General features: G+C 52.7%; 1 protein-coding gene across 3 annotated transcripts in view; it reads left to right on the top strand.

The window, feature by feature from the left end:
• The first annotated feature begins 246 nt into the window (after nucleotides 1–246).
• The window catches only part of WNT7A (Wnt family member 7A), a 63,749-nt gene continuing 36,067 nt past the window's right edge, over nucleotides 247–27,928 (top strand). For 2 of the 3 annotated variants that reach the window (XR_008624703.2, XM_003826235.6), the window contains exons 1-3: nucleotides 247–620; nucleotides 5,194–5,420; nucleotides 25,400–25,671. Coding sequence is in view for 2 of the 3 variants with exons in the window: in XM_003826235.6 (XP_003826283.1) it covers nucleotides 550–620; nucleotides 5,194–5,420; nucleotides 25,400–25,671 (570 nt within the window). In the remaining variant the exon portion in view is untranslated. Of the gene's footprint in view, nucleotides 621–717; nucleotides 868–5,193; nucleotides 5,421–25,399; nucleotides 25,672–27,928 lie in introns of those variants that run through there. The other variant, XM_034955867.3, reaches the window with a different exon arrangement.

The raw sequence follows: 27,928 nt of genomic DNA, 5'->3' as shown, positions 1-27,928 counted from the left end.
CCTGCAATCTGCAAGTTAGTGACGGGTGGGGGGCGAGCGGGCTCCTACCGCCTCCAACCGGGCTGTGCTCCCCAGCCTGCCACCTGCACCCCGGAGCAGGGAGGGGTCCCCCGGGAGCGCGCAGGGAAAGGCGCGAGCGCGCGCCTTGTGCAGGCGGCCCTGTCCCGCGGGCGCAGGGGCGCTGGGCGGGCGCTCCGGGGAGGCGGTCGGGGGAGGGGGCGGGGGAGGGACGGGGGAAAGGAGGGAGGGGCGGGGGCGGGAGGCAGCAGCGCCCCCGCACTCCCCGCGTCTCGCACACTTGCACCGGTCGCTCGCGCGCAGCCCGGCGTCGCCCCACGCCGCGCTCGCTCCTCCCTCCCTCCTCCCGCTCCGTGGCTCCCGCGCTCCTGGCGAGGCTCAGGCGCGGAGCGCGCGGACGGGCGCACCGACAGACGGCCCCGGGGACGCCTCGGCTCGCGCCTCCCGGGCGGGCTATGTTGATTGCCCCGCCGGGGCCGGCCCGCGGGATCAGCACAGCCCGGCCCGCGGCCCCGGCGGCCAATCGGGACTATGAACCGGAAAGCGCGGCGCTGCCTGGGCCACCTCTTTCTCAGCCTGGGCATGGTCTACCTCCGGATCGGGTAAGGGCTGCCTGCGCCCTTTCCGCGCGTGTCTCGACAAAGTTGGCACGGCCCGGGGAGGGAGGTGTGCCGCCTGCGAGCCTCTGCCGGCCAACTTCCACAGCTTCTCTGAGAGGCCGGGTGGGTGCGGTGTGGGAGCGGTGGACGCACAAAGGCCCCCCGCAGGACACCCCAGGAGATATAGGCAGGGGGACTGGCCATCCTGAGGACGTCTGAGTCTGGAATCCCCCAGGACCAGAGACAGCCGGTAGGGACGCTCCAGCCTGAGGGACTCTGGGGGAGGGCTAGCTGCTGCAAAGGTTCAGCCCATCCCGGGGACCCTTCGGACCCGGGCATAGGGACAGCAGGTCTAGCAGGAACATTAAGCCAGGACCACAGCCAATCTCGGGGAGTTCAGTCCCCGGAGCCCGAGACGAACTCTCTCAGGAGGCGCGGCACAGCCGCTCCTAGAGACTGGGCAGTCCCCAGGTGGCTGGCGGGGCCGGTCCGTGCAAACAGGGAACAGGTACCCAGGAGGAAGGACATTCGCTGGCAAAAACATAAACCGCCGCTCGGAGCCTTGGCACCACCCAATTTCCAGGGGCCCTTAGACTCACAGAGCCCCTTCCCGGGCCAAGGGGACAGCACGTCCCACCCCCAACAAACACACACAAAGGTGGGACGAGAGGCGGCCTGAGACACAGAGGGAGACAAGCGCTAGAGAGAGGCGGGACACCCCGCCCCCTGGAACTGGGCAGCAGAGGCGGCCGGGCGCGCGAGCAGCCCTCCGGCTTCACCTAGCGTTTCTGTGGAGGTGGGGCTCGGGGGCGCTCTGGCTGGAAGGTGGGAGGGGGCAGCTCGGGACGCGTCCTGGAGCTGCTTGTGCAAAGCCGGTCACCCTTTGTACTTAAGACAACGCGTGTGAGGCTCGGAGCGGTGTGGGGGCGGGGGGGTCTGGGCATGGATAGAGGTTCTGGCGCTGAAGGGCCCGCTTGGTAGGTCTCACACACCCTGCCCCTCCAGCCCCCAGCAGTGAACCCATTACCATCCCTTTTGAGGAGGGGTGGACCGCAGGGGCTGCGGCGAGGGGATGTGCGTGGCAGACCCTTTGTGTTTTGTCACTACTACCCCCCTACCCCGTCACTTCCCCAGTCCACGTCTCTGGAGCGGGGATTTCGCAAGTTGTCCGGCCGCGGCCGCTAGCAGGTGCGTGCAGAGCCGACCAGGGGCCGCCAGCCCGACCAGCGGCGGAGAGGCGGCTGCGGGGCTCGCGCCAGTACCGCCAGCCTGCCGGTGTGTTTTAAGTGTTATTGATTCGCCCGCGTCTGGGTGGCTTTCCTTTTTTTCCCCTGCTTTAATCTTCATCTTGGCCCGCGCCCCGCCGCCCCGCGCACATTCAGCATCCAGGAAGCCAGTAGGGCCGATGGGCTCGAGCCGATTGACTCGGGCCGCGTGCGGCTTTATCTCCTTTTTAATTAGAAACGGGGAGGAGGGACCCGGGTGGCGGGGGAGACAGAAAGGGAAAACAGCAGAAAATAACCTCCCCTGGCCGCCCCGCCCGCCCGCGGGCCGCCCTCCCGCCGGCGCCGCGGCCTCCCCGGATTGGCCCTGCGGGGGCCCAGCTGCCCGGCAGGGAGGGAGGGAGGGAGTCCTGCAGGGCGCTGGCTTTCCGCCCCAAGCTGCCCTCTGGGGTAGGGAGAGGTCCAGGTCGGGGAGGTGGGAGTTGCAGGTGACTTCGGGCCAGGCCCTGCTGCTCCCTGCGCCTCGGGCTACTCATCTGTATAGTGGGCATGAGGAGTGAAGTCTCAACGTCCCTAAAAGGTTTTTCCATTTCCCCAGACGTGACGGCTCTACCCGCTTCTGGCTGATGGTGGGGCATCTGCGGTATTCTTATTTTGCTCGGATAGTTCAGGTGACTCCGCACTAGCCTATTGCAACAATCAGATCCGATAATAATAATGATAATTACAACAACAACACCACATTTATGGGGCACTCACTATGTGCCTGGCACCTTCTAAGCACTTTCCATGTTCTAGCACATTTGATTTTCACAGCAGCCAATGAGGTGGGGACTAGTTATCAATACCCTAATTTAGCCATGGAGAAACTGAAGTGCAGAGGGAAGGAAACTTGCCTAAGATCGCACAACTAATAAGTGAAGGAAGCTTGGATGAGAACCTAGGCCAGACCCTTAGGGGCTAGTCTATTGCACCTATGAATTTTTGGCCCCAGTATGCCAACCTATCCACTCTCTGCTGGTGTAGAAATTTCCCGGTGGCCAGCTAGGTGCTCAGAGGGTCCTCCTGACAAATGATGCCAAAACGTCTCCACTTAATCTTCTCATGCTGCTTCTTCCTCAGACATTCCCAGCATTCTAGTGTGTGTTAGACTCGGGTTTAGCGCTGAGATGCAGGTGCAAAGCCAGGCTGTCCCACCTCCAACACCTGCTAGCTGAGAACCTTCCTCCAGGTCCCAACCTCTGTGAGCCTCAATTTTCAAATATGTGAAACGGATGTGATGATTCTTGCCCCACAGGGCTGTGTGGAAAGGTCACATGAGCTGCTGTTTGTGGCAGCACCCACCATACTGCCTTGGCACATAGTAGGGACACTGCCCAAGTTTACTGATGCATTTGATGCATATTTGGGGGCACCTGCCATGTAATAGGTACTCACCCGGAGCCACATCTTTGAAGTGCCACAATCCATTTATTCAGCAGTCATTTAGTGAACCAGCAGACAGCCTCCCTGCCCTCAGGGAGCTCATCCTCTCAGGAGGAAGACAAGTGATCGAGTGAGCATGCAAATTAAAAACACAGACATGAAAACATTTCAGTAGACCATGAGTAATCAAGACTATCCAGTAAACAAAACAGAGATTGTGATGGGAATTTATTAGGGGTAGGGAGGGGAGGGAGGAGCCCTTAGCTGGGCTGGTCAGGGAGGTGACCCTTGAGGTCATGTGAATAATGGCAAGAAGCCAAGCTTGTGAAGATCAGGGGTGAGAGCGCTTCCAGGGAGAGGAGCCAGCAAGGACAGAGTGCCTACTGCAGGGAGAAGGCTGGCACGTGGCAGGAGCCTAGGGAAACGGCAGGAGTGATCAGTTGTGCGCTTGGAGGGCATGGGTCCATGTCACGTCCTTGAGTTATTGGTACAGGAGAACCTCACTCTAACAAATTGCAACTCCAGAAAACTGCCCACAGCTGAGCCCCAGGACGAGGCACTTGCCCAGTGGCTCTACCTGCAGCCCTACCACTGCCACCAAGCCAAGCCACCACCAACCCTAACCTGCCTAGTCCCTCTGCTCCTGCTCTGGCACCCCACAGGTCTTTCCTACATGGAGCGGGGACCACCAGGTCATGTCAGTGTCCTGCTTACACCCTTCAGTGCTTCCTGGTGCTGCCTGATGCACCTGAGAAAATGCCAGCCCTCAGCCATCTCCTCTTCCCAGGATCTCCCTGCATCTCAAGCCCTGGCTTTGTAGCAGTTTCCATGGGTTCTTTCTATTCCTTGAAAACCCCGAACTTGTCTCCTAGAACTTTGCATTTTCTGTTCCCTCTGCATAGAATACCCTTCTCCAGATCTTCCCACAGATGCCTCCTGGCAATTCAGATCTCTGTTCTCTTCTAATGTCAACTCCTCAAGGAAGTCCTCTTGATCACCGCAGCTAAAGTGGCCCTCACTTTCCTCACCACCCCCACACCCCAGTTGCCATCCCAGCATCTTCCTTTACTTTCTTCATAGTACATATCACTGTCGAGATGGCCTGTTTTATTCATTTGTGACATCTGTGTTGTCACCCTCCCTAGTTCCTTGAGGGCAGGGCATTGCCTGTCAGGTGCACAGCTGTCTCCTAGCGTGGTACGTGGCACATGATGGGTATCCGATATATATCAGTGAATAGTTGAGGAAGATAGTCCTCCTCCTCATAATAGTCGCACACATCCTCTAGGCCAGTCATGCCCGGAGTGGGATACATGTACTCCATTGACAGCAGGAAGAAAATGCCAGGACTTCTACTTACAATTACTTTTTAAGTTTTTTTTCCAACAATAAAACATATACATACATGAGAGTATATGTTACATATACATTAAAAAACAGATTTTTTTTAATGAACATCTGTGCACCCATCACTCCTTCAAAGGCACCTGCTGCATGAAACTTTGAAGTCATCATTTCCTTGCTTGCCTTTACAATTTTACCAAAGAGATGATTCCCTAGCAATATAGAGCTTCTTTTGCATGTTTTTGAACTTCATCTCAATTGCATCCTACCATAAACTCAAAGGCAACTTGCCTTTTTTACTCCATGTAATGTTTGTGACATACATCATCTTTTTTTGTTTCTAAAACAAAAATCAAGTGTGTGTGTGTTTCACTGATATTGGGTATACGCATTGATTCAAGAGCCTATGTAGAAATTATAGGGTTTCTATTCGAATGGACATGAGTTAGGGGTGCAGGATCAACAAAGTTGGGAGACCACTGCTGGGGGCAGTGGGGTGGCCAGTGCTGGACACCTACGAAGGGTTCCCAGGCCATGCCCCCTTGCTGGCCTAATGCTCCATCTCTCTGTGTCTCTCCCTCCAGTGGCTTCTCCTCAGTGGTAGCTCTGGGCGCAAGCATCATCTGTAACAAGATCCCAGGCCTGGCTCCCAGACAGCGGGCGATCTGCCAGAGCCGGCCCGACGCCATCATCGTCATAGGAGAAGGCTCACAAATGGGCCTGGACGAGTGTCAGTTTCAGTTCCGCAATGGCCGCTGGAACTGCTCTGCACTGGGAGAGCGCACAGTCTTCGGGAAGGAGCTCAAAGTGGGTATGTGCTCACCCAAACACCCCCGCAGAGTCTTACAGGCTCTAGGGACACCAGAATACCCTCAGGTGCCCTCTGGAACTCCCTCACCTGCCCCTGCTAGAATATCCCTCAGTATGGGGTCCTGCAGGTGCATTGACTTGCATTCAGGACTCTCAGTGAGGGTCAGGTCTCTGGTTGAATCCATACCCCCTCAATCATTTATTGACAGAGGTGCAAACCAGCAACCAGTGACCCAAATGTTAACCTCTGATACAGTGCTGGTGTTGTGTTTTGAATTGAAGCCCAAATTTTAAAATTTGTTGTTTCACCTAAAATATAGGAATTTCTGGTTTCTTTTGAAAAGTTGGCAGATCTACTTTTAATTTACATGTGTGCCCATGTGGTTGCAAAGACCTTAAACTGAGAACACAACTCCCTTTAGTTGCAGCAGTGAATGGGCAACCCATTCACTGCCGCAGTCCCCACCACTCCCTACTGCTGCCCGTCCTGTGCATTCCTGTGACATGATCCGCTTGACTCCTGTGGGCTTTTGACTTTGCAACTGTTTTATGGGAATGGTGCGTGCAGACACATACATACACACAGAGTTTTGAGCCACACATTTGACTTCTGAAGCAACTATAACAAAAGTCTGGTGGAAAAGGGTCAGAGAGAGTGATGCTGGTCTCCAGGAGGCCCTGGTCAGTGGCAGGAGGCCGTGCTGTGTGTCTTCTGGCTTGTGTGCGTGTGCATTAGGGGACCAGAAACTGCCACAGGCTGGCTTCTGCACTGTGAACTTCCCTGAAAGCCAGGTCAGCCTTGGATATCTTTGGGTATCCTGCCGCCTCCTCCTCAGGTCACACTGCTGTCACATCTGGGCTCCCAGGCTGTCCCATGCTCCCCCATCTCATTGCCCTGTTGCTCCTGGCCATCCTGCAGTCCCTTCTGCACCCAGCAGGCAGGATCATCCTTTTACATGGAAATCAGATCATGTCACTGCGCTGCTTAAACCCCTCTGGAGGCTTTCTTGCATCAGAATGAAATCCCCACTGCTCATCTAGCTGCTGCTGACCTCTGCTGCCATCTTCCCCCTTCACCTTGCTCACTCAGCCTTGTCCTTTTTCCCAAACACACCACACTGGACACCAACTATTTCTTCTGCCTTAGCTCCTTTCCTCAGCCCCATGCCCCTGACCCTGTCCAGGTCTTCTAGACCTTTTCGACCTTGTCGAAAGTCCCCTCTCACCTCAAAGCTCCATCCCATCAGCCAAGCACTTCACACTGTGAATCCATTCCGAACTGGTTTGCAATGTCAGCTTCATGAGGGCGGGGGCTCTACTCCCATGCTTACCACTGAACGCTTTCTTCCCCTTGCCTTTTGGAAGGAAGCACAGCCTTACCCATCCCTGCAGCAGGCCTGGTTTTGTCACCATATTCTGTGAGTGCCTTCTTATTTGCACCTTACAGAACTGTAGACAGGATCTCAGTATGGGGTCCTGCAGGTGCATTGACTTGCATTCAGGACTCCCAGTGAGGGCCAGGTCTCTAGTTGAATCCATACCATCCCAATAGTTTATCAACAGAGGTGCAAACCAGCAACCAGTGACCCAAATGACACCTGGTGACAAATGTCACCAGGTTACATTTGGGCCACTGGTGAAGTTGGCAGAGGATCTTTCCAGAGGCAAACCTTTTCCAGGGTCTTTGTTGTGTAGACTTTTGCCTTGCACCGTCTGCCCTGCTTTTCCCTCTTCCCAAGCCCAGGGCTCACTTTTTAGGTGGAAACAGAGGCCCAGAGAGAGAATGGGACTGTCCCGGGTCACATAGTGAGTGGCATCAACACTGAGACTCCAGTTTAGGTTGCTTAATCTGTCTTGTGAGCCTCCCCTTGCTTGTCGCTTGTGGTTTTTGTGCTTTCTTCTACTCAGATAACACACACAGACACACACACACACAAAATTCCTGGGACCCAGGCATGGGCTCCAGCATTGTTTTAAATTTGTGGCTTCTGATATATAAGATGTTATAGATGAGGAAACTGAGGCTCATAAGGGACTTGCTCGAAGTCAAGTCAAATGAGTGGCAGGGCCTCTCAGGACTGGGTTCATTCCCGTATAATTTTCAGTCTCAGAACAGTCAGTATATCAGCTGGCATTGGAATAGTCCCCACAGAGGTCTGGGGTGGAGCAGGAGGGCTGCAGTGCAGGGCAGTGCCTGGACAAGGATCCCCTCCTGTTGAGGAGCCCCCAGCTGGCCATGGTTGTAGAAGAGAGGCTGAGGAGGAATACTGCCAGCGCACACCAGGGAGGAGCAGAGGCCAGTGGCAAGAGGCATTCTAGTGGGCTTGGCAGGCAGAGGTGGCTGGGGGAATTCCAGCAAAGAGAGGTGCCCAAGAAAATCCTTGGGACAGCGATGCAGGGCAGTTGGTCGGAGGAGCCTGGAAGGAAATAGGAGCTGGAGCCAGGAGGTATATAGGGTCAATTTAACAAGTTTGAATTTCTGAGTGGGAGTCGTTGGAGGATTTTGAGTGTGGGAGTGACTGCCAGAGGATAGGTTGAACTTATGAAATTGCCACTATGAAATGATTTTTGGCCCACAAAAGTGGCAACATAATATATGTTGATATACATATATTATGCATTGACTTGCATTCAGGACTCCCAACGAGGGTCAGGTCTCTGGTTGAATCCATAGCCCCTAATAGGAATAGGAATCCATTCAACCTTATAGGAATTTTAGAAGATTCATGAAAGAGTGAGTATAAGTTCATTGATTATAATACTTGTTGATTTATTCATGCATTCACCAAGTTATTTGGTGTCCACTGTGGCTGGAGGCTCCTGTTCCAGTGTGTGTGTCCAGGGAATGGCTCTGGATTTGTGAGGGAGGTGAGCTATGGGCATGTCTGGGGAAAGAGCATGTCGGGCAAAGGGAACAGTAGGTGCAAAGGCCCTGAGGTGGAACGTGCTTGGGGGTGGCTTAAGGAACAGCGAGGGGCTGGGGTGGCTGGAGTAGAGTGAGGAAGGCTGAAGGGGAAGTGCCAGGAGCTGGGTGGTGCAGCATCCCTCAGGCCAGGGCAGGGGGTCTGGATTTCCCTTCATGGGAATGGAGACCTTCTGGAGGGGAGACAATAAGGGAGGGACAGTATCCGACTTTGGGTTTAGCAGCATCACTCTGGCTGCTGGGAAAAGCATGAACTGCAGGGTAAGGTGGCAGTGGGGGTCTGGAGTCTGGTCGAGTCTTCCAGGAAGGAGGTGATGGTGGCTCAGCCTCAGTGATAGCCATGGAGACCTGCTTTGAAATCCACCAGCCAGGAAGGAGGGAGAGTGACAAACTAAGGGCCAGCTAGGAAGAAGGGAGGGTGACAAACTAAGGGCCAGCTAGGAAGGAGGGAGGGTGACAACCTAAAGGCCAGCCAGGAGGGAGGGAGGGTGACAACCTAAAGGCCTGCTAGGAAGGAGGGAGTCACTCTGGTCTAGACTTCTAGGGTAGTGGCAGTGGGAAGAGGAAGATGAGTCAAGATGAGAGCCCTGAGAGTCTGAAATGCCCCTGAGCTTAGGTTTCCTCATATATAGACAGGTGTCCTGCTCCAGGACATCAAGAAGCAAGCATCACATTTAGGGTCACTGGGCTCCTCCTCAGTGCTCTCACCCCCATGGGGTTGCCACTTTCTGGGAATGACCAGCTAACAAGGGCTGTCTTGCAGGGGTAAAAATCTGACCTTTGGAGCTGTGGCCATTAAGTCCTGACTTTGAGCACCAGGACCCATTGTCTGCCTTTAAAGAGAAACTTTCCAAAGCTTCACCCCATACTTCTGCTTACATATCATTGGCCAGAACTTAGTCACATGGCCACATCTAGCTGCAAGGGAAGCTGGGAAGCGTAATCTTGTATTCAGAGTGGACATGAGACCAGCTGGACTCTGTGACTGAAGAGGAAGAGTTCTTCATCGCATGCCTGGCTCCCTTCTGAGTGTTCAGTTTTCCTGCATAGAGCTGAGAGGCAGCAATGGGCAGGTACCAGGCAAGGTCCCCTTGCATGCTAGAAATTGAACCCCAATTCAAGCCACCTCTGGTGAAAGGGGGACTTATGTATGCCTAAGGAACTGGAGAGCCAGGGCATGGTGCTGACTTTCGAAATGGACTGGACCAGAGGTAGCGTTGGCATCCAGCAACCCCAGGGCCACCTCTTGGGGCAGCGGGACGGCCTTTGCACCTGCAGTGCCACACCTTCCAGATTCAAGTACCCCCAGAAAGAGCCTTGGCCTTTCTCTAGCAGCACTTGGAGAAGTTCTAAGATTCACTCGGATTGGACCTGCTAATGGGGCTTTACTTTTGGTTGTGTGCCCATCCCAAACTAATCACAGTGGCCAAGGGCAACAGTGCTTTTTCTGGCCCAGCCTGGTAGCCCCACCCAGACCATCTCTCAGGGGAGAGGAACTGCTCACGAGTGTACTAGTCTGCTAGGGCTGTCAGAACAAAGCCCTGCAGACCAGGTAGCTTAAACAGCAGAAATGAATTGTCCAGTTTCAGAAGCTGGATGTCTGCCATCCAGGTGTCAGCAGGGCTGCTTTCTCAGAGGCCTCTCTCTTGGGCTTGCCACCTTCTCCCTGGGTTCTCACATGGCCTTTCCCCTTGTATATGTGCCCCAGGAATCTCTTGTGTCCTGGTCTCCTTTTTTATAAGGACACGAGTCATATAGGATTAGGGCCCACACTAACAGTCTCATTTTAACTTAATTATAATACTTCTTTAAAGTTCCTATCTCTAAATGCAGTCACACTCTGAGGTACTGACTCAGTTCACAGCAATGAGTGACCAGAGTGCAGCATGGTTCAGGCTTTAGGGAGAAGGCAGAGGGAGTGTGGCGGGCTCTCAGAAGTGAGACCTCAGGATGGAGGGAGGAGTCTGGACAGTGGAGATGGCCCTTGATCTGGGACTTGGAGGGTGGGGAGAAATTTATCAGTGAGTGGGATCCCAGGCAGAGGAAACAACAGAGCAAAGGCATGGTCATGTGAGAGCTATGGAGGGAATGAGCAGGGGCCTGCAGCCTCAGGAGATGGTGGCTCAGGGAGTCCCCTGTGAGATGGCAGGCTAGCTGTCAAGACCCTTGAATGCCAGGGATTGTTTGAGTGGAGTGTGTGGCCCCACATCAGTTTGACCAACTGCTACCTTGGGCGGGGGGTGTCTAAGAAGGCCTTCACTTCCCTCTAGACTTTTCTTTCCTTCCTTCCTTCCTTCCTTTTTTTCTTTCTTTCTCTCCTTCTTTCTCTCTCTATCTTTCCCTTCCTCTCTCCCTCCCTCCTTCCCTCTTTCTTTCTACTTTTCTGTGTCTTTCTTTCCTTTCTTTCTCTTTCTCTCTTGCTTCCTCCCCTCCTTCCTTCCTTTCTCTCTCTCTCTTCATTCCTTCCTCCTTTTCTTTCTTTTTTCTTTCTTGCTCTCTTTCTCTTTCTCTCTCTCCCTTCCTCTCTCTTTCCCTCCCTCCCCTCTCTCCTCCCTTTCTTTCTTTCTTTTTCTTTCTTTTCTTTCTTCTTTTCTTTGTTTCTTTCTTTCCTTTCTCTTTCTCTGTTTCTTTCTCTTTCTCCCTTCCTTCCTTTCTCTCTTTTCCTTCCTTCCTTCCTCCCTCCCTCTCTCCCTCCCTCCCTCTTTCCCTCTTCCTCTCTTTCTTTCGTTCTCTCTTCCTTTCTTTTCTTTCTCCCTCTTTCTTTCTTTTCTTCCTCTTTCTTTCTCTCTCTCTTTTTCTTTCTCTCTCTCTTTCTCCCTTCCTTCCTTGCTTCCTTCCTTCCATTCTCTCTTTTCCGTCCTTCCTTCTTTCCTTCCTTCTTTCTTTCATTCATTCCTCCCTCCCTCTCTCTCCCTCTTTCTCTCTCCCTCTTTCTCTCTCTCTCACTTGCTTTCTCTCTCTCTTTCTCCCTTTCTCTCTCTCTCTCACTTTCTCTCTCTCTTTCTCTTTTTCTTTCTCTTTCTCCCTTCCTTCCTTGCTTCCTTCCTTCCATTCTCTCTCTTTTCCTTCCTTCCTTCTTTCCTTCCTTCCTCCCTCCCTCCTTCCTTCTCTCCCTCTGTCTCTTTCTCTCTCTCTCACTTTCTCTCTCTCTTTCTTTCTTTCTTTCTCTCTCTCTCCCTTCCTTCCTTCCTCCCTTCCCTTCCCTTCCCTACTTTCTTTCTTTCTCTTCTTTCTTTCTTTCTTTCTCTCTCTCTCTCCCCCTTCTTCCCTTCCCTTCCCTCCTTTCTTTCTTTCTTTCTTTCTCTCTCTCTCTCTCTCTCTCCCCCTTCTTCCCTTCCCTTCCCTTCGCTCCCTCCCACCTTTCTTTCTTTCTCTCTCTCTCTCTTTCTTTCTTTCTTTCTTTTGTTCTTTCCTTTTCTGACAGGGTCTCTCTCTGTCACCCAGGCTGTAGTGCAGCACTGCAAATATAGCTCACTGCAGCCTCCACCTCCTGGGCTCAAGCAATCCTTCCACTGGGATTACAGGCACACGCCACCTCACCTGGCTAATTCTTTTCTGTTGTCTTATAGAGACGGGTCTCACTGTGTTGCCCAGGTTGGTCTCAAATTCCCAGCTTCAAGCAATCCTGCCTTGGCCTCCCAAAGCAATGGGATTACAGGTGTGAGCCACTGCACCTGGTCATTTTTTTCTTAAATAATATTGTGAACTTCCTCGAATTTACCCCCAACACAACTTGTCATCCACGTTTGTGAGCCTCCCTCATGTCTCCCCTGCCTCTCCCTCCCTGGCTACACTTTCCCTACCTTGAATCTTGAGTTTCCCATTCCCTTGCTTATTTATGTTTAATGTATCATATGGAGATCTTCCCCAAAAGTAAATGACTTCATTTTGGTTGGATTGAATTGCTATTGTGCCAAGCTCCTCCCCCGCTGGAAGCACAGCTCCAACACTGGGACTGGCCAGCTGCATGTCTGCCCAGTGAGTGGGTGAGAAAGACAATCTAACAGCATCCTGATTTGCACTTCCCTGAGAAGTGATGAGGTTGAAATATCTTCCTGTATTTACTGGCTGTGCATGTTCGCTCTTCCACGAGTTACCTCTTCATGCTTTTTCCCCATTTTTCTGTTGGGTTGTGGGTTCTCCCATTGGGTTTGGCCAGTGTGGTTGTAGTCACAGTGCAGGGAAACCAGGGTTAGACCAGGTAATGCCTAGGGATGAGTGGGTTCCTTGGGGTGAGCGGGCTCCTCAGGGTGAGTGGGCTGTGGGAGGCTTCACTCTATCTTGTATCTTTTCACTGAGGATCAGTGTGGACCAGGAGCCAAGATAGCCCTTTCTCATCCATCACTTCATTGGGTCCTTGGCACCCTTGAAAGAAAGTGTGTCCACCTCCGTCTCATTCCTGGGAGACAGGCTTAGAGTCAGGCAGAGGCTGACCAAGATCATGTGGCTGTTTTGTGGCAGAGCTGAAATCAGTTGTGAGTCCCCCCTTGCTAGAGGGATTCTTCTGTTTGTGTGATCCTGCCAGAGATTCTCAAGTCTGCCATGTATTTGAGAACCCCTTGTCTTGCTGCAGGTGTGGGGCTGCCAAGTGAGTACTGAAATCAGAGTCACATGGCCGGGTTTGCATCCCAGCCCCACCCTTACCTTGCAGATGACTTTAAGTGAGTACTTCACCTTTCTGACAGTCTGCAGAATGGGGGAGCCACACACCCACCTTGCTAGGTGGTAGTGGCATTACATGATACGGGATGTAAGAGCCTGGCACATTGTTATCCATTGGATGACATCCCCTGCCCGCTTCCAGGAGGCCTGTGTGCCCGTGTCATATGAACACAAGCTCAAGGAACCCGGGACCCATGCTCTAGATTTTCTTAGTGATTACCAGCCTAAGCTGACCATTTTGACTCTACCTCCAAACTGTATCCCCCAATCTGTCCAGTTTTCACCACCTTCACCACCACCTCCTGATTCAAACCGCCATCTTCAGATACTTGTTGCCTGGACAATGACATCAACCTCCAAATGCACTCCACCTCCTCCCTTTCATCCTGCAACCCACGTAGCCATCCAGCATGACATCTTCTCCGTGTTGCTCTGAGTGTGGCATCCTGCTGTGTAAAACCCTCCCGTGGTTTCCTGTTGTTCTGAGAATAAAACGCACACCCATCCCCTGCTCCTTTATGGACCTCTGCCAAAGTCCCTCCCACCTCAGGGCCTTTCCCTCACTGTTCCCTCTGCCTGGATGCTCTTTGCCAGCTTGGCTCGCTCCCTCTGTCTTTCTATCCTCTACTCACCTGTCAGCCCCTCAGAGAAGCCTTCATTACCCCCTCTCTAGTGTACACTGCCTGTCCTTGTCCGCTCTCACTGTGTAGCATTTTCTTTATGTCACTTTGTTACTCCAGGATGTATTCTCTGTAACTTGCTCATCTGTGCAGCGCTGTGTAGTGGTTCAGCCCTGAAGCTTCCTGCTTGGTCATTTACCAACAGTGGGCCTTGACCAAACGGGAGTGATAATGGCACCATTCCCACAGGTGGCGAGAGGATGAGGTTAATTACTGCACTCAGAACTGTGCCTGGCACACAGGAAGTGCCCCATACATCGTAGCTGTGTTGTTATTATTGTCTGTCTTTCTGGCCAGAAGGCAGCTCTGTGAGGGAGCAGGGGCCTCTGACCCAGTGCCTAACACATGGAGGGCACAGTCCCTGTGGAGGTGCTCAGTGGATGTAGGGACATCACAGGTACCAGAGCAGCCCCCTGCCCCAACTCCTCTCTGCAGCAGGAGATGGCACAGAGGGTACTTGGGAGATGCAGCTGAGTGATAGTGGGCAACCTGTCATATCCTGCATATGCAGGTCTCCACTCAAAGGCCACCTCCTCCAGGAGGTCTTCCTGGACCATCCTGTCCAAGACAGCACCCTCCACCCTTCCCTGACAGGGCACCCTGCACTGTTGTCTTTGCAGCACTTACCACTTTTGGAAGTGACTTTGTTTACTTTTGCAAGAACCCATCTGACATTAGTCTTCTCTGCCATCATGAGGCTCCATGGGGCCCAGATCTGCTGATCCTCTTCTCCCCAGACCGCCAGCATGTGTCCTGGGGCCTGGCACACAGTAGGTCCTCATGGAACAAGTGAAGAAGTGTATGGCCCCCAGGCAGGCCAGCTCCTTTCTACCTTGTGTGGCCCCAGTTGCTCCGAGCCCTTGAGGACAGGCCTGGCCTTGTTTATCTTCTGAATGATGGGTCTGGGGAGCACCTCATGCACAGCAGGTGCTCCGTTTTCTCTGTTGCGTGAGTGACGGCTGTTTACTTCTCACCCCAAATACAAAACTGCACGTTCATGTCTGCACATTTTCATTGAGCTCCATTCTAGCTGGGCAGCCTCACTCATCAAGATCTTTTTAATGTCAATTTGATCAACCATCCTGTTAGCTATCCTGTCCATCTCTGCATTGGCTCAAAATGGGATAAAAATGTTGACTAGGTCTACTGCCTAGGAAAGACCCCTATGGCATGATTCAAGAGGAGCTGTGCCCAGGGTCTGCTCAGCAAATCACCAGTTCCCAGGCTCCACCCGCCGCCTACTGCCAGCTGCCCTGGGGAGAAAAGGACATTCCCTTGGACAATAAAATGGGGGAACTCAGCATGTTATACTCCCTGCTCCTGGAGAGTCAGGGTGCCTGCCGGCATATTAAAGGTGCTGAAATGTCCTGTAGATAAGACAGCAGCTTGAGCTGACTCAATCTAGAGGGTCCACTCATTTCCATCCTTGGACTCACTGACTGCCCAGTGGAGCTGCTCTTAGGGGCACACACACTGGGGAATATCACCCTGGAGACCCTCACAGCTTGACCATACTCAGAATGTGGTTTATAGGTCAACTTGGAATCTACCAAAAAGTATATCCACCCACCACCAATTTCCATATCTTTCCCAAAGGGTACGGAAGAGGCACATCCTCGCTTCGGACATTGCCATGGGCAGCGAAATCCATTCTAATCCACATTACCATTGAAAGTCCCTTCAATCATGCATAAAATTCAGAATGCCTGAGTTTCCATACAAGTACAGGAAAGCATGCACATACATGTAAAATGTATATGCGACAACACAGTGTATAGAATGAAGAGTATATATCCACAATATAAGTATATAATATTTTAATTTTTTTCTGGTACATTTGGTTCAATTTATGGAAGTTAAATGTTCATGGGATAAGACTCCCCAACTTGTATGTCCACTCATTTATTCACGTCCTCATCCCACAGATATTTACTAGAATCTCTGCAGTAAATGCTGGGGTGCAGGCTCTGTCTGGGGCACTTGCTATCTGGTGGGGACAAACTGGGAAGTCAAGGCTGAAAAGTGCTCTGAGGATCTAGTGGAAGAGAAACAGGCACTGGGAGATGAGCACAGAAGCTGCCCGCATGGGTCACCTGAAGTAGGGGCCGTCCACAACCCAGGAGGGGAAGGGGAGTGGCAGCAGGAAGGGCTTGGCTGGGCGACGCAGACAGGAGCCCTGGGATCCAGAGTGGCTTGGCACGAGGGACTGCAGGGCGTAGCGTAGGGAGGGTAGAAGAGGCTGGGGAAAGAGGTGGGACCAGGCATCCTGCAGGGTTTTGGGACCAGACTCAGGGGGTTTGCTTCGGAGGGAAGTTGTCAGAGGTATTTAATCAGAGGAGAGACAGGATGTAGGAAGATAATCAAATTCTTTGCACACACAGAACATTGCTATGTCTCCAGCATTATCATCGGCAAAGAAATGGTGATTTCCCGCCATGTGCTCCTGGGGATGGGTGCATTCTTTTCCACATGCTCACGACCTCCTGTTTGGTACCCCCCTGCCGGAATTTTTCCAGGGATGGGCACAAATGACCTAGGAGTCAACCCCTGGAGTCCACCCTCCTCTGTCTACAATCTGGGAAACTCTGATGCATTTCTGGGCTTCTGCCTCTGTAGAATTTGTCACCACTTCTCTTGGGCAGTCACTTGAGCAGCTCTCTCCTCTCCCCAAGGTGACTGCCTGGGCTGAGGGTCCCATGTCTGGGGATCCCCACACTCTGCAAAAAGGACTCCATCATTTTACCCATCTAGGGCTGTGAGAGTGCAACACATGTCTGGTGAGCTGGTGAATGCTTAGAAGGATGGATTTGAAGACCTTTCCAGTGAGAGAGACAGAAGCAAGGGGCGGGCCAGCTCCATTTTCTCTCTGCCATTTCTTAACAATGCGCCATCTTGCCCAAGCAAAAGACCCATTCTTTCCTTATTCTTGCTTAGAATGCAGCTAACAAAGGACTTTTTGTCTCGTTTGCATTTTTTTTTTTTGCAAGCCTCAGTTCATCCTGGGTTTTAGCTCTCCTGACACTATTCTCTGAGATGACTCTTTTGTTATAATGTTCTCTTCCCAGCTTTCATATGGTAGACAGGCAGGCAGGCAGGCGTGCATGCGCATGCAACATGCAGACACACACACACACATACACATACACACACACACACACACACACTTGCTTTCACACGCACATTCATTCATTTCATTCAACTGTTGAGGCTTCACAGATAAATAATCCAGGTCCCCACAACCTAGTGGCGAGAGACTGATCATTCAATTCAATACAAAGTAAGGATGGACAGGGTGCTGGGCCACAAGTGGAGGGAGGGGACATCTGGGAGGCCCCTCAGAGTAGGGAACCTGGGAGCCATGGCTTGATGGATAAGGTGCTAACCAATAATGCATCTAGTAAGAGCTACTGTTTATCGATCCCTTACCAAGTGCGGGCTGAGCTTGTCATGTGCATTGGCTTATTTAATCCTCCCAACAACCCTGGGAGGTAGACATTTTGTATTCCCACTTTACAAATGAGGAAACTGAGGCCTTGAGAGGTGAGTTAGCTCATTCAAGGTCCCGCTGCCAGGAAGAGGGAGTCAGGATGTGAACCCAGATTTATCCACCTCCAGGGCTCTGTTTTAAAACTTCCTGGGATACATTCACTGCCCCTTAGCAGGCAGATGGAATAAGAAAGACAATTGCAGGCTGAGGGAACAGCATGTGCAAAGGCGTGAAGCCAGGAAGGAGTAGATGCTGACCATTGGCAAGTGGTCAGCAGTGTGCTCTGGCCTTGCTCAGTGGGAAGAGAGACCCTTGGATGGAGAAAGACAGAGGCTGGGGCTTGCACACACCCCTCCCCAGTTTCCCTAGCTGTGGGCCTGTTACCTTACCAAGCTCCGCCCAGACACAGCTCCCTGCACCCCCAAATCTTCCAGTTATTCACTGAGAGGCTCCCTGGTTCCTCTTGGTGAGACAGCCCAATGTGGCATTCTGAGTCCAGAGGGGCTATGAACTGCCATGCCACGGGGCTGGCAAGCGCAACCTTTTTCCATCTGTATATTTTCCAAATCATATATTTCAGCTTGTGTCACTGCAGATTGCTTGCTCTCTGACCCATTGGCTTTAAATAGCAAAAGAAAAAAAATACAATGCACTTTGTGGTTTCCAGTAAGATACTGTAAATACACCCAGATAATATTCCGGTGCAAACCATTTACAGTGGCTACACAGGGCGGTGGAATGGAATCTTTTGGGCAGGCTTGGACATCAGTTTATTTCCTCTGTACCCGCTGGGATCGTTATGGAGCTGGAACCACAGAGGGCGTCAGCTGGGCTCCCCATTTTCATCTCAGTGATAATATGTATCATTCTTTATCCAGCACCTTCTGGGAGCTCCATAGAGGCTTCATTCCACAGTGGTCTCATTTAATTTTCACAACTTGGCAATGTCCTCCTAAGGGTTCCCACTTCACAGATGGGGAAGCTGAGACTCAGAGAGGCAGAGTCCTTGCTTGGGGCTCCCCCAGTGAATGAGAAGTAGACAGGAGGGACTGACGGGTTTTGTCTTATCTGAGTTCTGAGCTGAAGTCACCTGGGATATCACAGGAGGGAAGGTCTCTTGGCTTCTGGATGAAAAGTTTACCTGGAGATGTGGATGGATTGAGAGGTAAGGAGGGCATGGGGGAGGTGAGGGAGCCAGGGGATCTTCTGGTCTTGCTGAGTCACTGGTGACCTTGAGCAAGTCTCCCATTCTCCTTGAAGCTATCATTCCAGTAGGAGCCCCCTGGCTTTGTTTCTGTGGCTCTAGGAATCTCTTCTCTGATTCTGGGGAGAGGAAGGGCTGGCAGAATCCACACCCGCCCACAGCCTCGCCTCCTCCGGTGCCGCCCTGGCTCACCTGCTCCCGCCACTAGCTGACCACACCACACCAGGGCCATCACTCAGGCTACCCCTTGGCCTGATGCCTTCTTTGCCCCTAGAGAGCCTCATGACCTCCCCACTCAAGGTACCACCCCAGATGTCCCCACTCCCATCACTGCCCTGTGTCACCTTCTTCAAAGTCCTCAGCTGCCACGGAGTGGCATGATCCTACTGCCTGTCCTTCTACGAAGGCAAAGCCATGTCTGAACTCCTCATCTGAGTTTCCTCATTCCCTAGAACAGTGCCTGGCACATAGTAGATGCTCAAGAAATATCTGATGAGTGAAGGAACAGACGGCTTGGTCAGGGAGGTGGAGGGGAAGGCAGGATTTGAGGGAGGTTCTTCCTCTGCTCCTGGGCAGGAGGGAGGGGCAGGTCCTTCGCAGCAGGCTGTCCCCACTGCCAGGGGTGGAGGATCTGATCCTGGAGGGCACACAGGCCATGGTGGCCAAGCCCAGGGTTCACTCACAGGCTCCACATGGATGATCTGGGCAAGAATGTAGGCCTGGAGTCAGTAGGACTGGAATGGTTTTCAAAACCTTGAGGCAAGGGAGTGGGTCAAACTCTGGGGCCAGCTGTACGAGTTTGAATCCTTACAGGTTGTATCACATGGGCCTCAGTTTCTGCATCTGTAAAATGGAGATAATAGCAGCCCCCACCTCCCACGTTGTTGCCATATATTGTAGATCTATATTCAGTGCTTAGAACAGAGCCTGGTGAATAAGAAACATTTTGTATGTCTTTGCTCAGCTTTTTATGTACTATATGTCATTGGACATATGATCTCATCCCATTTCCACAGCAATAGAACAGACCACCCTTGCAGGTGTCTCCTGAGATAAATGAGATGGCATTCGGGAAATTACCCACCTGAATGAAGGGGCTTCCCCATACAGCCGAGAGAAGGGCTGTTCTCGGAGCAGTGAGCATGACCAGGGTCCAAGGGAGTTCTCTGGAGTGGTTAGGCACAGCAGTTGACCTCCAGATTTGCATCCTAACTCTTCCTGTGCAAGTCACCTCATCTCCCCAAGCCTCAGTTTCCCTATCTTACCTAGGATGAGTAAAGGAGGCAGACATGGATGGAGTCTGAGATTTATTTTAAGATTCCAGGAGGCTTTTCTGCTTTCTACCATCAAACCCTGTTCTCAGCTCAGCAAGCCATCCGATTTGAATGGTTTTGATAAATTATTTATTGATAAGTTTTAATTGATAACAACTGAATGCCATCTCGTTTTAGAAGTAAGTGCATTCTGACAAGAGTTGATGTCTTAAGCCAGAAGAATCTCTAACCATGGGGTTTCCACGCACTGGTGGGCCAGGAAGGGAGCTGGGGTGGGGCTGAGGAAGGACACTGACCAACTTGGGCCTTGAATCCCAGTTCTGGCCAGTTTCTAGCTGGGCGATCTCAGCAAATCACTCTAACTCAGAGCCTCCATTTCCTCAACTGTAAAACCATGGGGAATGACATCTACACTGGGGAATGTTGTGAAACACCTTCACAGAGGACCAAGCATGGGTCCGGAACCTAGGAGGTGCCCAACAAATGTTACCTTCTCTCTACTCTTTCCCATCTTCCTTAAAAAAAAAACCCAAGTGTCTGGCTAACTCTGGGCTCATGCCTTGGGGCAGTCTTGATTTGATGAATGGGCTAGGAGATGGGCTGTAAGGGGCTGGAGTTTATCACAGGTTCCACACCTGCCTGTTAGATCCTCTTGGAGCCTCAGTTCCCCCATCTGTAAAACAGAGAGGCTGTTATTACCTCCCTTGAGGGTTGCTTTCCTAGGGAATAGATGGGCATTCTCTTCTAACATGCTGAGCATGGAGTCTGGCAAACAAAAAGCACCCAAGAAAGACCATGTGGTTGAAGGCACACAGTCTGTGGAGACCAAGTCAGAGCTTTCTTTCATTCATTTATTCATTCCACTGCTATTTACTGGGTACCTACTGTGTGCCAGGCCCTGAGGACACAGCAAGGGCCATGACAAAGTGCTTATCTTCAAAGCAATTATATCCGAGAGGGACAGGGGTCATGGTGGTAGGGCTGGTATGGGGAACAGATAATCAGCAGCTAAGTCTAAAATGGCAGGGAGCAATAAGGGCCATGGATAAAATAGATGCAGGGCAAGTTCTTCTCTGTACCACCCAGTGGCACCTATAATTTCATCAATTATTATAATTATAATGCTCACTACTATTTGTTTAAGTACCTGCTAGGTGCCAGGTGATGTCTACCTCTTCCTACAGGGTAGGTGCTAATAACAGATGAGGAAATGGGGGCTCAGAGAGGTTAAGTGACTTGCCCAAGGTCACACAGCTTTTGGCAGGGTTGAAATTAGAACTCAGGTCTGTCTCACCCCTCACACATTTTGGAGGAGGTTGGAGACAGTGGGAGTGACAGATATGGTCCCTGTCATCTTGTAAACCTTAAATTTGCCTGGGCAGACCAACACTGGATCAGCCTCACATACTTGCCTCTCTGTTGTGACCTTCAGGACATTGTGAAATGGGACTCGGTGATAGTAACAACAACAAAACTACGACGCAACGGCTGATGTTTACTGAGCACTCACGGCATGCCAGGCACTGTGCTCAGCACCGCTCAACACCCCTTGTTTTGTAATTCAGTTCACTTAGACACATAGGTGCTGTGTAATTGTACCCATTTCACAGAGGAAGCAACGAAGGGTCAAAGAGGTTAACAGCCCTGACGTTAGTCACACAGCCAGCTGGATGCCCAGGGTAGTTTCCTCCATGGTAGTGTGGGGGTGGAGTGGGATTGGATCATCCCAGTCTAATGTGGGCAGGTAAGGCCAACGTCAAAGTTAATGGCAAGAGTCAAAAGTGACTCTTCCACATCCAGAAGGACTGGACTTTACCAGCCAGTACTTGGGTCCCTGAGAGCTCTGAAGCCAAGAATGACTGGCCCTCATCGGTGTCTTGACTACAGCCTTCGCTTGTCAGGGGCAGTGGGTGCTGAGGAAGCCCAGCTTGGTGGGGAGGGGAAGGCCATGGCACTTGATGAGACCTCACTCTGGGCTGTGGGGAAGAAAGCTCTCCATCTGGAGCTCGGGGGGGTGAAATGCGCCCCAAGCTGCAGCTGCCCTTCCCCACCTCAGGGGTGGGATGGAAATGGTGAGTGGGTGGAAGCCATCTGTGGTTAGCTGTCCATTTCTCACCATCTGCACCATCATGCACTGCTCCAGAGACTGAGAGACCCAGGGACGCTCACCACTGGGTTGTAGAGCAGAGGACACACGAAATTACCACAGGAGTCTTGGGCTGACAGCCCCCTCCTCTGCCTCCTGCCCCTCCCCCAGGGAGAAACCAAGGGAGAGGGGCCAGTCTTTGAGGACAGGCCAGGCTTTCTGCCCCGCCTTGATTCGCAAACTCCATTCTTGGTCTGATAAAGAGGACACAGTCTCCCATCAATGGCTGGAGCCTGCCGGTGGTGCCTGCCCAATGCACCTGGGAATCATTTCATCCCTGGGGGCAGTTCTTGGTCTATATGGGGTGCCCAGAGGCTGGGTCTGCAGCTCAGCTCTGCTGCCCACATGTTGGGTGTCCCAGGCAAGCCAAAAGCCTTTGTGTCTTCGATTGTAAATGAAAAGCCCTACTCCTTACCTCTCAGCCCTCTTGTACTTGTAGAGACTTGTTACCTCCATCATAGATAAGAATTGTTATAATTGGAGCATTTGGGGCCACTTCCTCATGCCAACCTCTGTGCTAAGTGCTCTACCATTGTTAATTTTTATCATCACATTTTACAATGGGGGAACTGGAGCACAGAGAGGTTAGGTGACTCACCCAAGGTCACACAGCTGGAAAGCAGTGGAACAGATTTCTTCCCTGCCCTCCATCTGATTGTCCTTTTCTCTCACGTCCTTGAGGGTCTATTCTTGATATTGACTGTCTCCCTGAGGGTTTGGTTTTCTTGTGAGTTTGATACTCTTGAGTGTGAGCTGGTGCCTGGGGTTGGAGAGCTTTCTCTTTGCTCCTCTAGGCTCCCGGGGAATCACTGGACCGGGGGTGAGTCTTCCCACTTGCCTTGGAGCCCTTGGAGCATGCAGGGGGATATATTTGAGCCTCAAATCTATGCAAATGCAGGAAGTGGCGATCAATTTCCAGGAGATTCTGGCTTCCTCCAACCCCGCCTGCCCACCTCCTGCGCTGGCTGGTGTGGACCTGCGTGCCTGTCTAGCTTTGCTGGAGGGTGGGGACAGGTGCAGACTTTTCCTGTCTGTCTGCCGTTTCTTTGCCCGAGGATCTATCCATGAGGCTCTATCTCTTTACCAAGGCCCTGCCTCAGCAGCACTCAAAGCCTGGTCTCCTGACACCTCATGGGCTTAATTCCAAAGCTCCCTCCTTGGCAGAGCTCAGCAACATGCATCTATTCCCACCTATCTTGCTGGCAGTTCTGTCTTCAACCTGTGGCTGAGACAGCTTCCCTTGTCCTTCTATGGCCTGGTCCAGCATGCAGATCTTACACAGCATTTCTTGATTTCATGCAGCAAAGGCATTGTTGGGTTTTATTGCTGGACCAGAAATCGAGCCTGTGCCTGTGCCCCATGGCTCCCCTGTCCTTGCTGCCCTGTGCTAGTCCCTCTGATGGGCGTGTGTCACTCAGAGATGTTTTCCTTCTTCTTCTCCTTCTTCTTCTTCTTCTTCTTCTTCTTCTTCTTCTTCTTCTTCTTCTTCTTCTTCTTCTTCTTCTTCTTCTTCTTCTTCTTCTTCTTCCTCTTCCTCTTTCTCTTCTTCCTCTTCCTCTTCTTCTTCTTCTCCTTCATCTTCTTCTTCTTCATGGAGTTTTGCTCTGTCACCCAGGATGGAGTGCAGTGGCACAGTCTTGGTTCACTGCAACCTCCACCTCCCAGGTTCAAGCAATTCTCCTGCCTCAGTTTCCCAAGTAGCTGGGATTACAAGCATGTGTCACCATGCCCAGCTAATTTTTGTATTTTTAGCAAAGACAGAGTTTCACCATGTTGGCCAGGCTGGTCTTGAACTCCTGACCTAAAGTGATCTGCCCACCTCAGCCTCCCAAAGTACTGGGATTACAGGCATAAGCCACCATGCCTGGCCCCCTCAGAGATGTTTTCTAGTACTAAGGAAATGACTAATGCAGAGAGTTGCGAGCCCGGTAGGTGCTAAAATAATATCCTTTCCTGACCCACAAAGTTGAGCTGAGTTCCCCAGGGGCTTCATTCCACTTGGTGCCAAGTTTCATGTTTGTGGAGCCAGGCACTGGCTATGCATTTCTGCATTTGACATGCCCCCTTCTCCTGTACCTTCTCAGCAGCTCCTGTCAGGTAGGCGCTGGCACTCTCCAGACTGAGATGCGGAGAGGAGAAGGAGCTCGCCCAAGTCCCAGTCAGTCAGTGGCGGAGCTGGGACTTGAGCCCAAGCATTCTGGCTCCAGAGCCTCTGTGTTAGCAGGGACGCCATGGGTGGGCTGGCATGGCACGCCACGGCAAAGACAGCCCTGGCATGGGGAAGCTGTCCAGCCCAGCAGGTGGACAGGCCTACCTTCTGCAGGGTGGGAGGGCAGCGATGGGGTTGGGGGACAAGTTGTTTGTGTCTGTCTCCCCCTCCTGGGGAGGGAGGTCCCAAGGCGAATGAGAAGGTGGGTGGGGAAGGACCTCCCTGAGCATGGGACAGAGTGACCTGAGGCTGGAAGCAACTTGGAGCAAGTCATCCGCCTCCTCACTCGCTGCTTAAGCCGTCTCCATCCTGGCATTCTGAAACACCTTCTCTGGCCCCCCTTTGCCTGCTCTGGGTTCTAGGGCCTCTTCTTCCAGGTGCCTTCCCTGAAACCCACCCAGGCTACATGAGAGTGAACTTGCCCAGTGCTCCTCAGGGCTTATACCACGCACAGGGCTTCCCATAGGTTGCTTTGGTCAGTCTTCACCCTGTAAAGCAGACGTAGCCCTTGAACCCATTTTGCAGGTGAGGAGACTGAGGCCCAAAAAGGCTAAGAGGCGAGGTGGCAGCACCATATTTAGGCCAACTCTGAGTGACTGCCTGTCCCACGCTGTCTCCTGCACCCCAGCTGCTCAGGACCCTGCCCCACCACTGGAGATACTCACAGTCCAGTGAGGGGGCCACAGAAGAAGGGAGGGGATGGACATCTGAAATAGCAGGTGACACACAGAAAGAGTAGTAGTGGCCACGAAAACAAGAGGTAGGGTGCAGTCAGGTTCCATGAATGAAACATGGGGCCAAGAGCTTTCCATGGACAAACTCTTGTTCTCCCTCATTGCCATGAGAAAGGTACCAATGATATGTCCCCATTTTACAGCCAGAGAGACTGAGATGCAGGGAGGAGTAGTCCTTGGCCAATAGTCACAGATCCAGGGATTGATGTTCCTGGGATTTAAACTCAGGCCTTCTGGCCCCAGAGCCAGTGTCCTCCGTGGGTGTTGGGGAAACGCTGCTTTACGATGCTGTGAGCTTTATGCACGTGTGCAGTTTACATGGTTACGTCAAGTGTGCTTGGGAGTGGGGAGTGGGGACTGATGGGCTAGAGGGGTCCCCCACATCTGGCCTTCCAGATCCTGGGCAACCAGCCCACATACCTTCCTCCTTTACTGCCCAGTTGACTCCCCAGGTTCTGGGGTTGAATGGATGTGTGTGTAATGGGAGGTGCTCAGCTCATCACCCTAAAAGGGAGCTTTGTTGGAAGTTAGGAACGGGTACTCAGTCGAGCTTTGGAGAGCCATTGCATTGAGCTCAGCCTCACTCTTCAGTCAGGCCCAGCCTCCTCTCAGATGCTTGGGACCTGACCCCAACTTGTCTCCTCTTCTCTCCTCCTCGCAGGGAGCCGGGAGGCTGCATTCACCTACGCCATCATTGCCGCCGGCGTGGCCCACGCCATCACAGCTGCCTGTACCCAGGGCAACCTGAGCGACTGTGGCTGCGACAAAGAGAAGCAAGGCCAGTACCACCGGGACGAGGGCTGGAAGTGGGGTGGCTGCTCTGCCGACATCCGCTACGGCATCGGCTTCGCCAAGGTCTTTGTGGATGCCCGGGAGATCAAGCAGAATGCCCGGACTCTCATGAACTTGCACAACAACGAGGCAGGCCGAAAGGTAGGAAGCCAGGGAAGGCAGCTGGGCGGCGCTTGCGGAGATGCTGCAAAATGGCTTGTTTGTAACATCTGGTGCTGGGTGTCTGCTGAGGAGCCACAGGGCTCTGCCCTCAGCCTTATTCTGCTTGGTGCTGGCATCAGCTTGTAGCTGGTCAGGATTTGTGTGTGGCACGAAGCTTGTCAGTTACTGAAGAGGTTGGATAATTGAGTCTCGCTTAAGACGAATTGAATGTTACTCAGCAAGATGGAAAGAGGGACAGATGTGAACTCTTATCCTTGGGAGGGACCAAATTAGCCTTTCTCCCTTGCTCCCTTCCTGCCTCTCTCCCTCCTTTTTTCTCTCCCTCCGTCCCTCCTTCCCTTCCTCCCTCTTCTCAGGCTTCTGGCCACATCCTGTGTGTCAGAGCCTCACAGGTGGCCTTGGTGAGTCACACAGGGGAATTGCTCACCTGGTCTGCCCCAGGATGGTGTCCTGGGGGAAATTACCAGGCCCTGCCTGTCTAGTCTCATGGCTGGGAGCTCCTGCCCAGGGTGGTGCATCCCTGCAGTGGTCCCAGCTGCTCCCTCCTCCCTGTTTTTGTGGTCCGATCACCCTGCAGGTCCCAGGTCCCAGGCTCCCTCCTGCCTTGAAGCCCTCACTTCCTTGAGGCAGACAGGAGGAGGACACGTGGCTTCCCTCTCCCAGCCTCAGTTTCCTCACCCACGGCTCCCTGGCTGGGCCATGGTGAGAATTAAAGGAGAGAATAGCACATGGCCCGCAGCAAGTCAGGGTCAGGGTGGATCCCGTGGGAGTGTGTTCTGTGAGCCACACAGCTCCACTGGGCATGAGGCCTGTGGCTGTTGCTCTGTCATACTGCCATGAGCCCGTGGGCAACACAGACACTGGGAACTGTCAGAGGCTGTAAGACCAATCTCAGTGGGCTTCCTGGAGGAGACAGGCCTCGAGAGATGAGCAACGTTTGGCTAGGCAGGGAAAGGAGGTGGAAGCAGCCAAGATCCGGTGAGTGGGGGAGGAATGGACACAGACCCAGAGGTAGGGGCAGGGGGCCAGTTAGGGACCACACTGGCTAGTCTGTGAGGCCCTGAAAAGGGAACCCCTGCAGGATGGGGCCGAAGAGTGCAGCCTTGTGTTCTGCCCCCAGATCTGCCTGTGGCTGCCATGTCCTTGTCCTTCAGGTTTCAGCCATGATGTCCTCTCCCCAGAGAGGTTTCCCTTTACATTCCTTCCTAGCCTTTTCTCCGAGTTTGCCTTGTTCCGTGGCCTTCTCCCCTCTCTAGACTTTAAGCATACTGAGGACAGAGGCCTGGGCTGTCTCAGACACAGCAGCACTCCAGAGCGTGGCACACAGTAGGCACTCTACAAATATGTATGGAGTGAATGGATGAGTGCCTTGTGGTTGCTGGGGAGCCACTGATGGTTCTGGGGCAGGAGAGGGGCAGAAGTCATAGACCCTTGGGAGGCAGAGTGGGGTCAGGAGCTGGGTGTGAGTGGAGTGCAGGCCGGGACTGACCTGATGTTTTTGAGCAGGAACAGCCCTCCCAGCTCAGGAAAGCTCAGTAGAGGGCCATACATCCTCCTGCCTGCCCAGTGCTCTCTGGTTAGGGAGGACCTTTGGGGATGGCTTTCTAGAAAAGCACTTCTACAGACACTATGTATTTCCTGAGCCAAGAGGTGGGACTGTGGACTCCCCGGTGTATGCAGAGAAAGGGCTGAGTCACACCCATCCCGCCGCTTTGTGCTACAGGGATGGAAATGGAGGCTCAGAGAGGGTACCAGCTGACCCGTGGGGACTTAGGTCAGTGACCACACACACCACTCAGCCAGAGCGCGGCGAGGTGGTCTTCCAGCCTAGCCCCGAGTGGCCAGACCCTCACTTGCTGCCATGGGACACCCCAAGGGCCCGGACGAGGGCAGGAACAAAGACAGCCGCCAGCTGCTGTGGGTTCCAGCCCCTCTTGCGACCTCAGTTTCCACATCTGTCGATTGGGACTATGACCCACTCCTTGTTCCGACCGGTGCCAGTCAGTTCCCCAGGATTTTGCAACACGCCATTTACTCAAAGGCATGGGACCCCACCCCAGAAGCCCCCTCCCAACAGGCTGCCATGGGCTCCACGCATGGCAGGGCTGGGAAACCGACAGGAGCAATGGGGCCAGCCTACCGCTGCTCCTGGCTGAGAGCCTCGGAAAGGCTCGCAGATGTGTTTATCACCCGCTCCCTCACTCCTGCCATGAGGAAACAAGACTCAACCTGACCA

The sequence above is a fragment of the Pan paniscus genome, chromosome 2, assembly GCF_029289425.2.
Source record: "Pan paniscus chromosome 2, NHGRI_mPanPan1-v2.0_pri, whole genome shotgun sequence".
NCBI lineage: Eukaryota > Metazoa > Chordata > Mammalia > Primates > Hominidae > Pan > Pan paniscus.
This window is presented reverse-complemented; position numbering and strand designations above follow the sequence as displayed.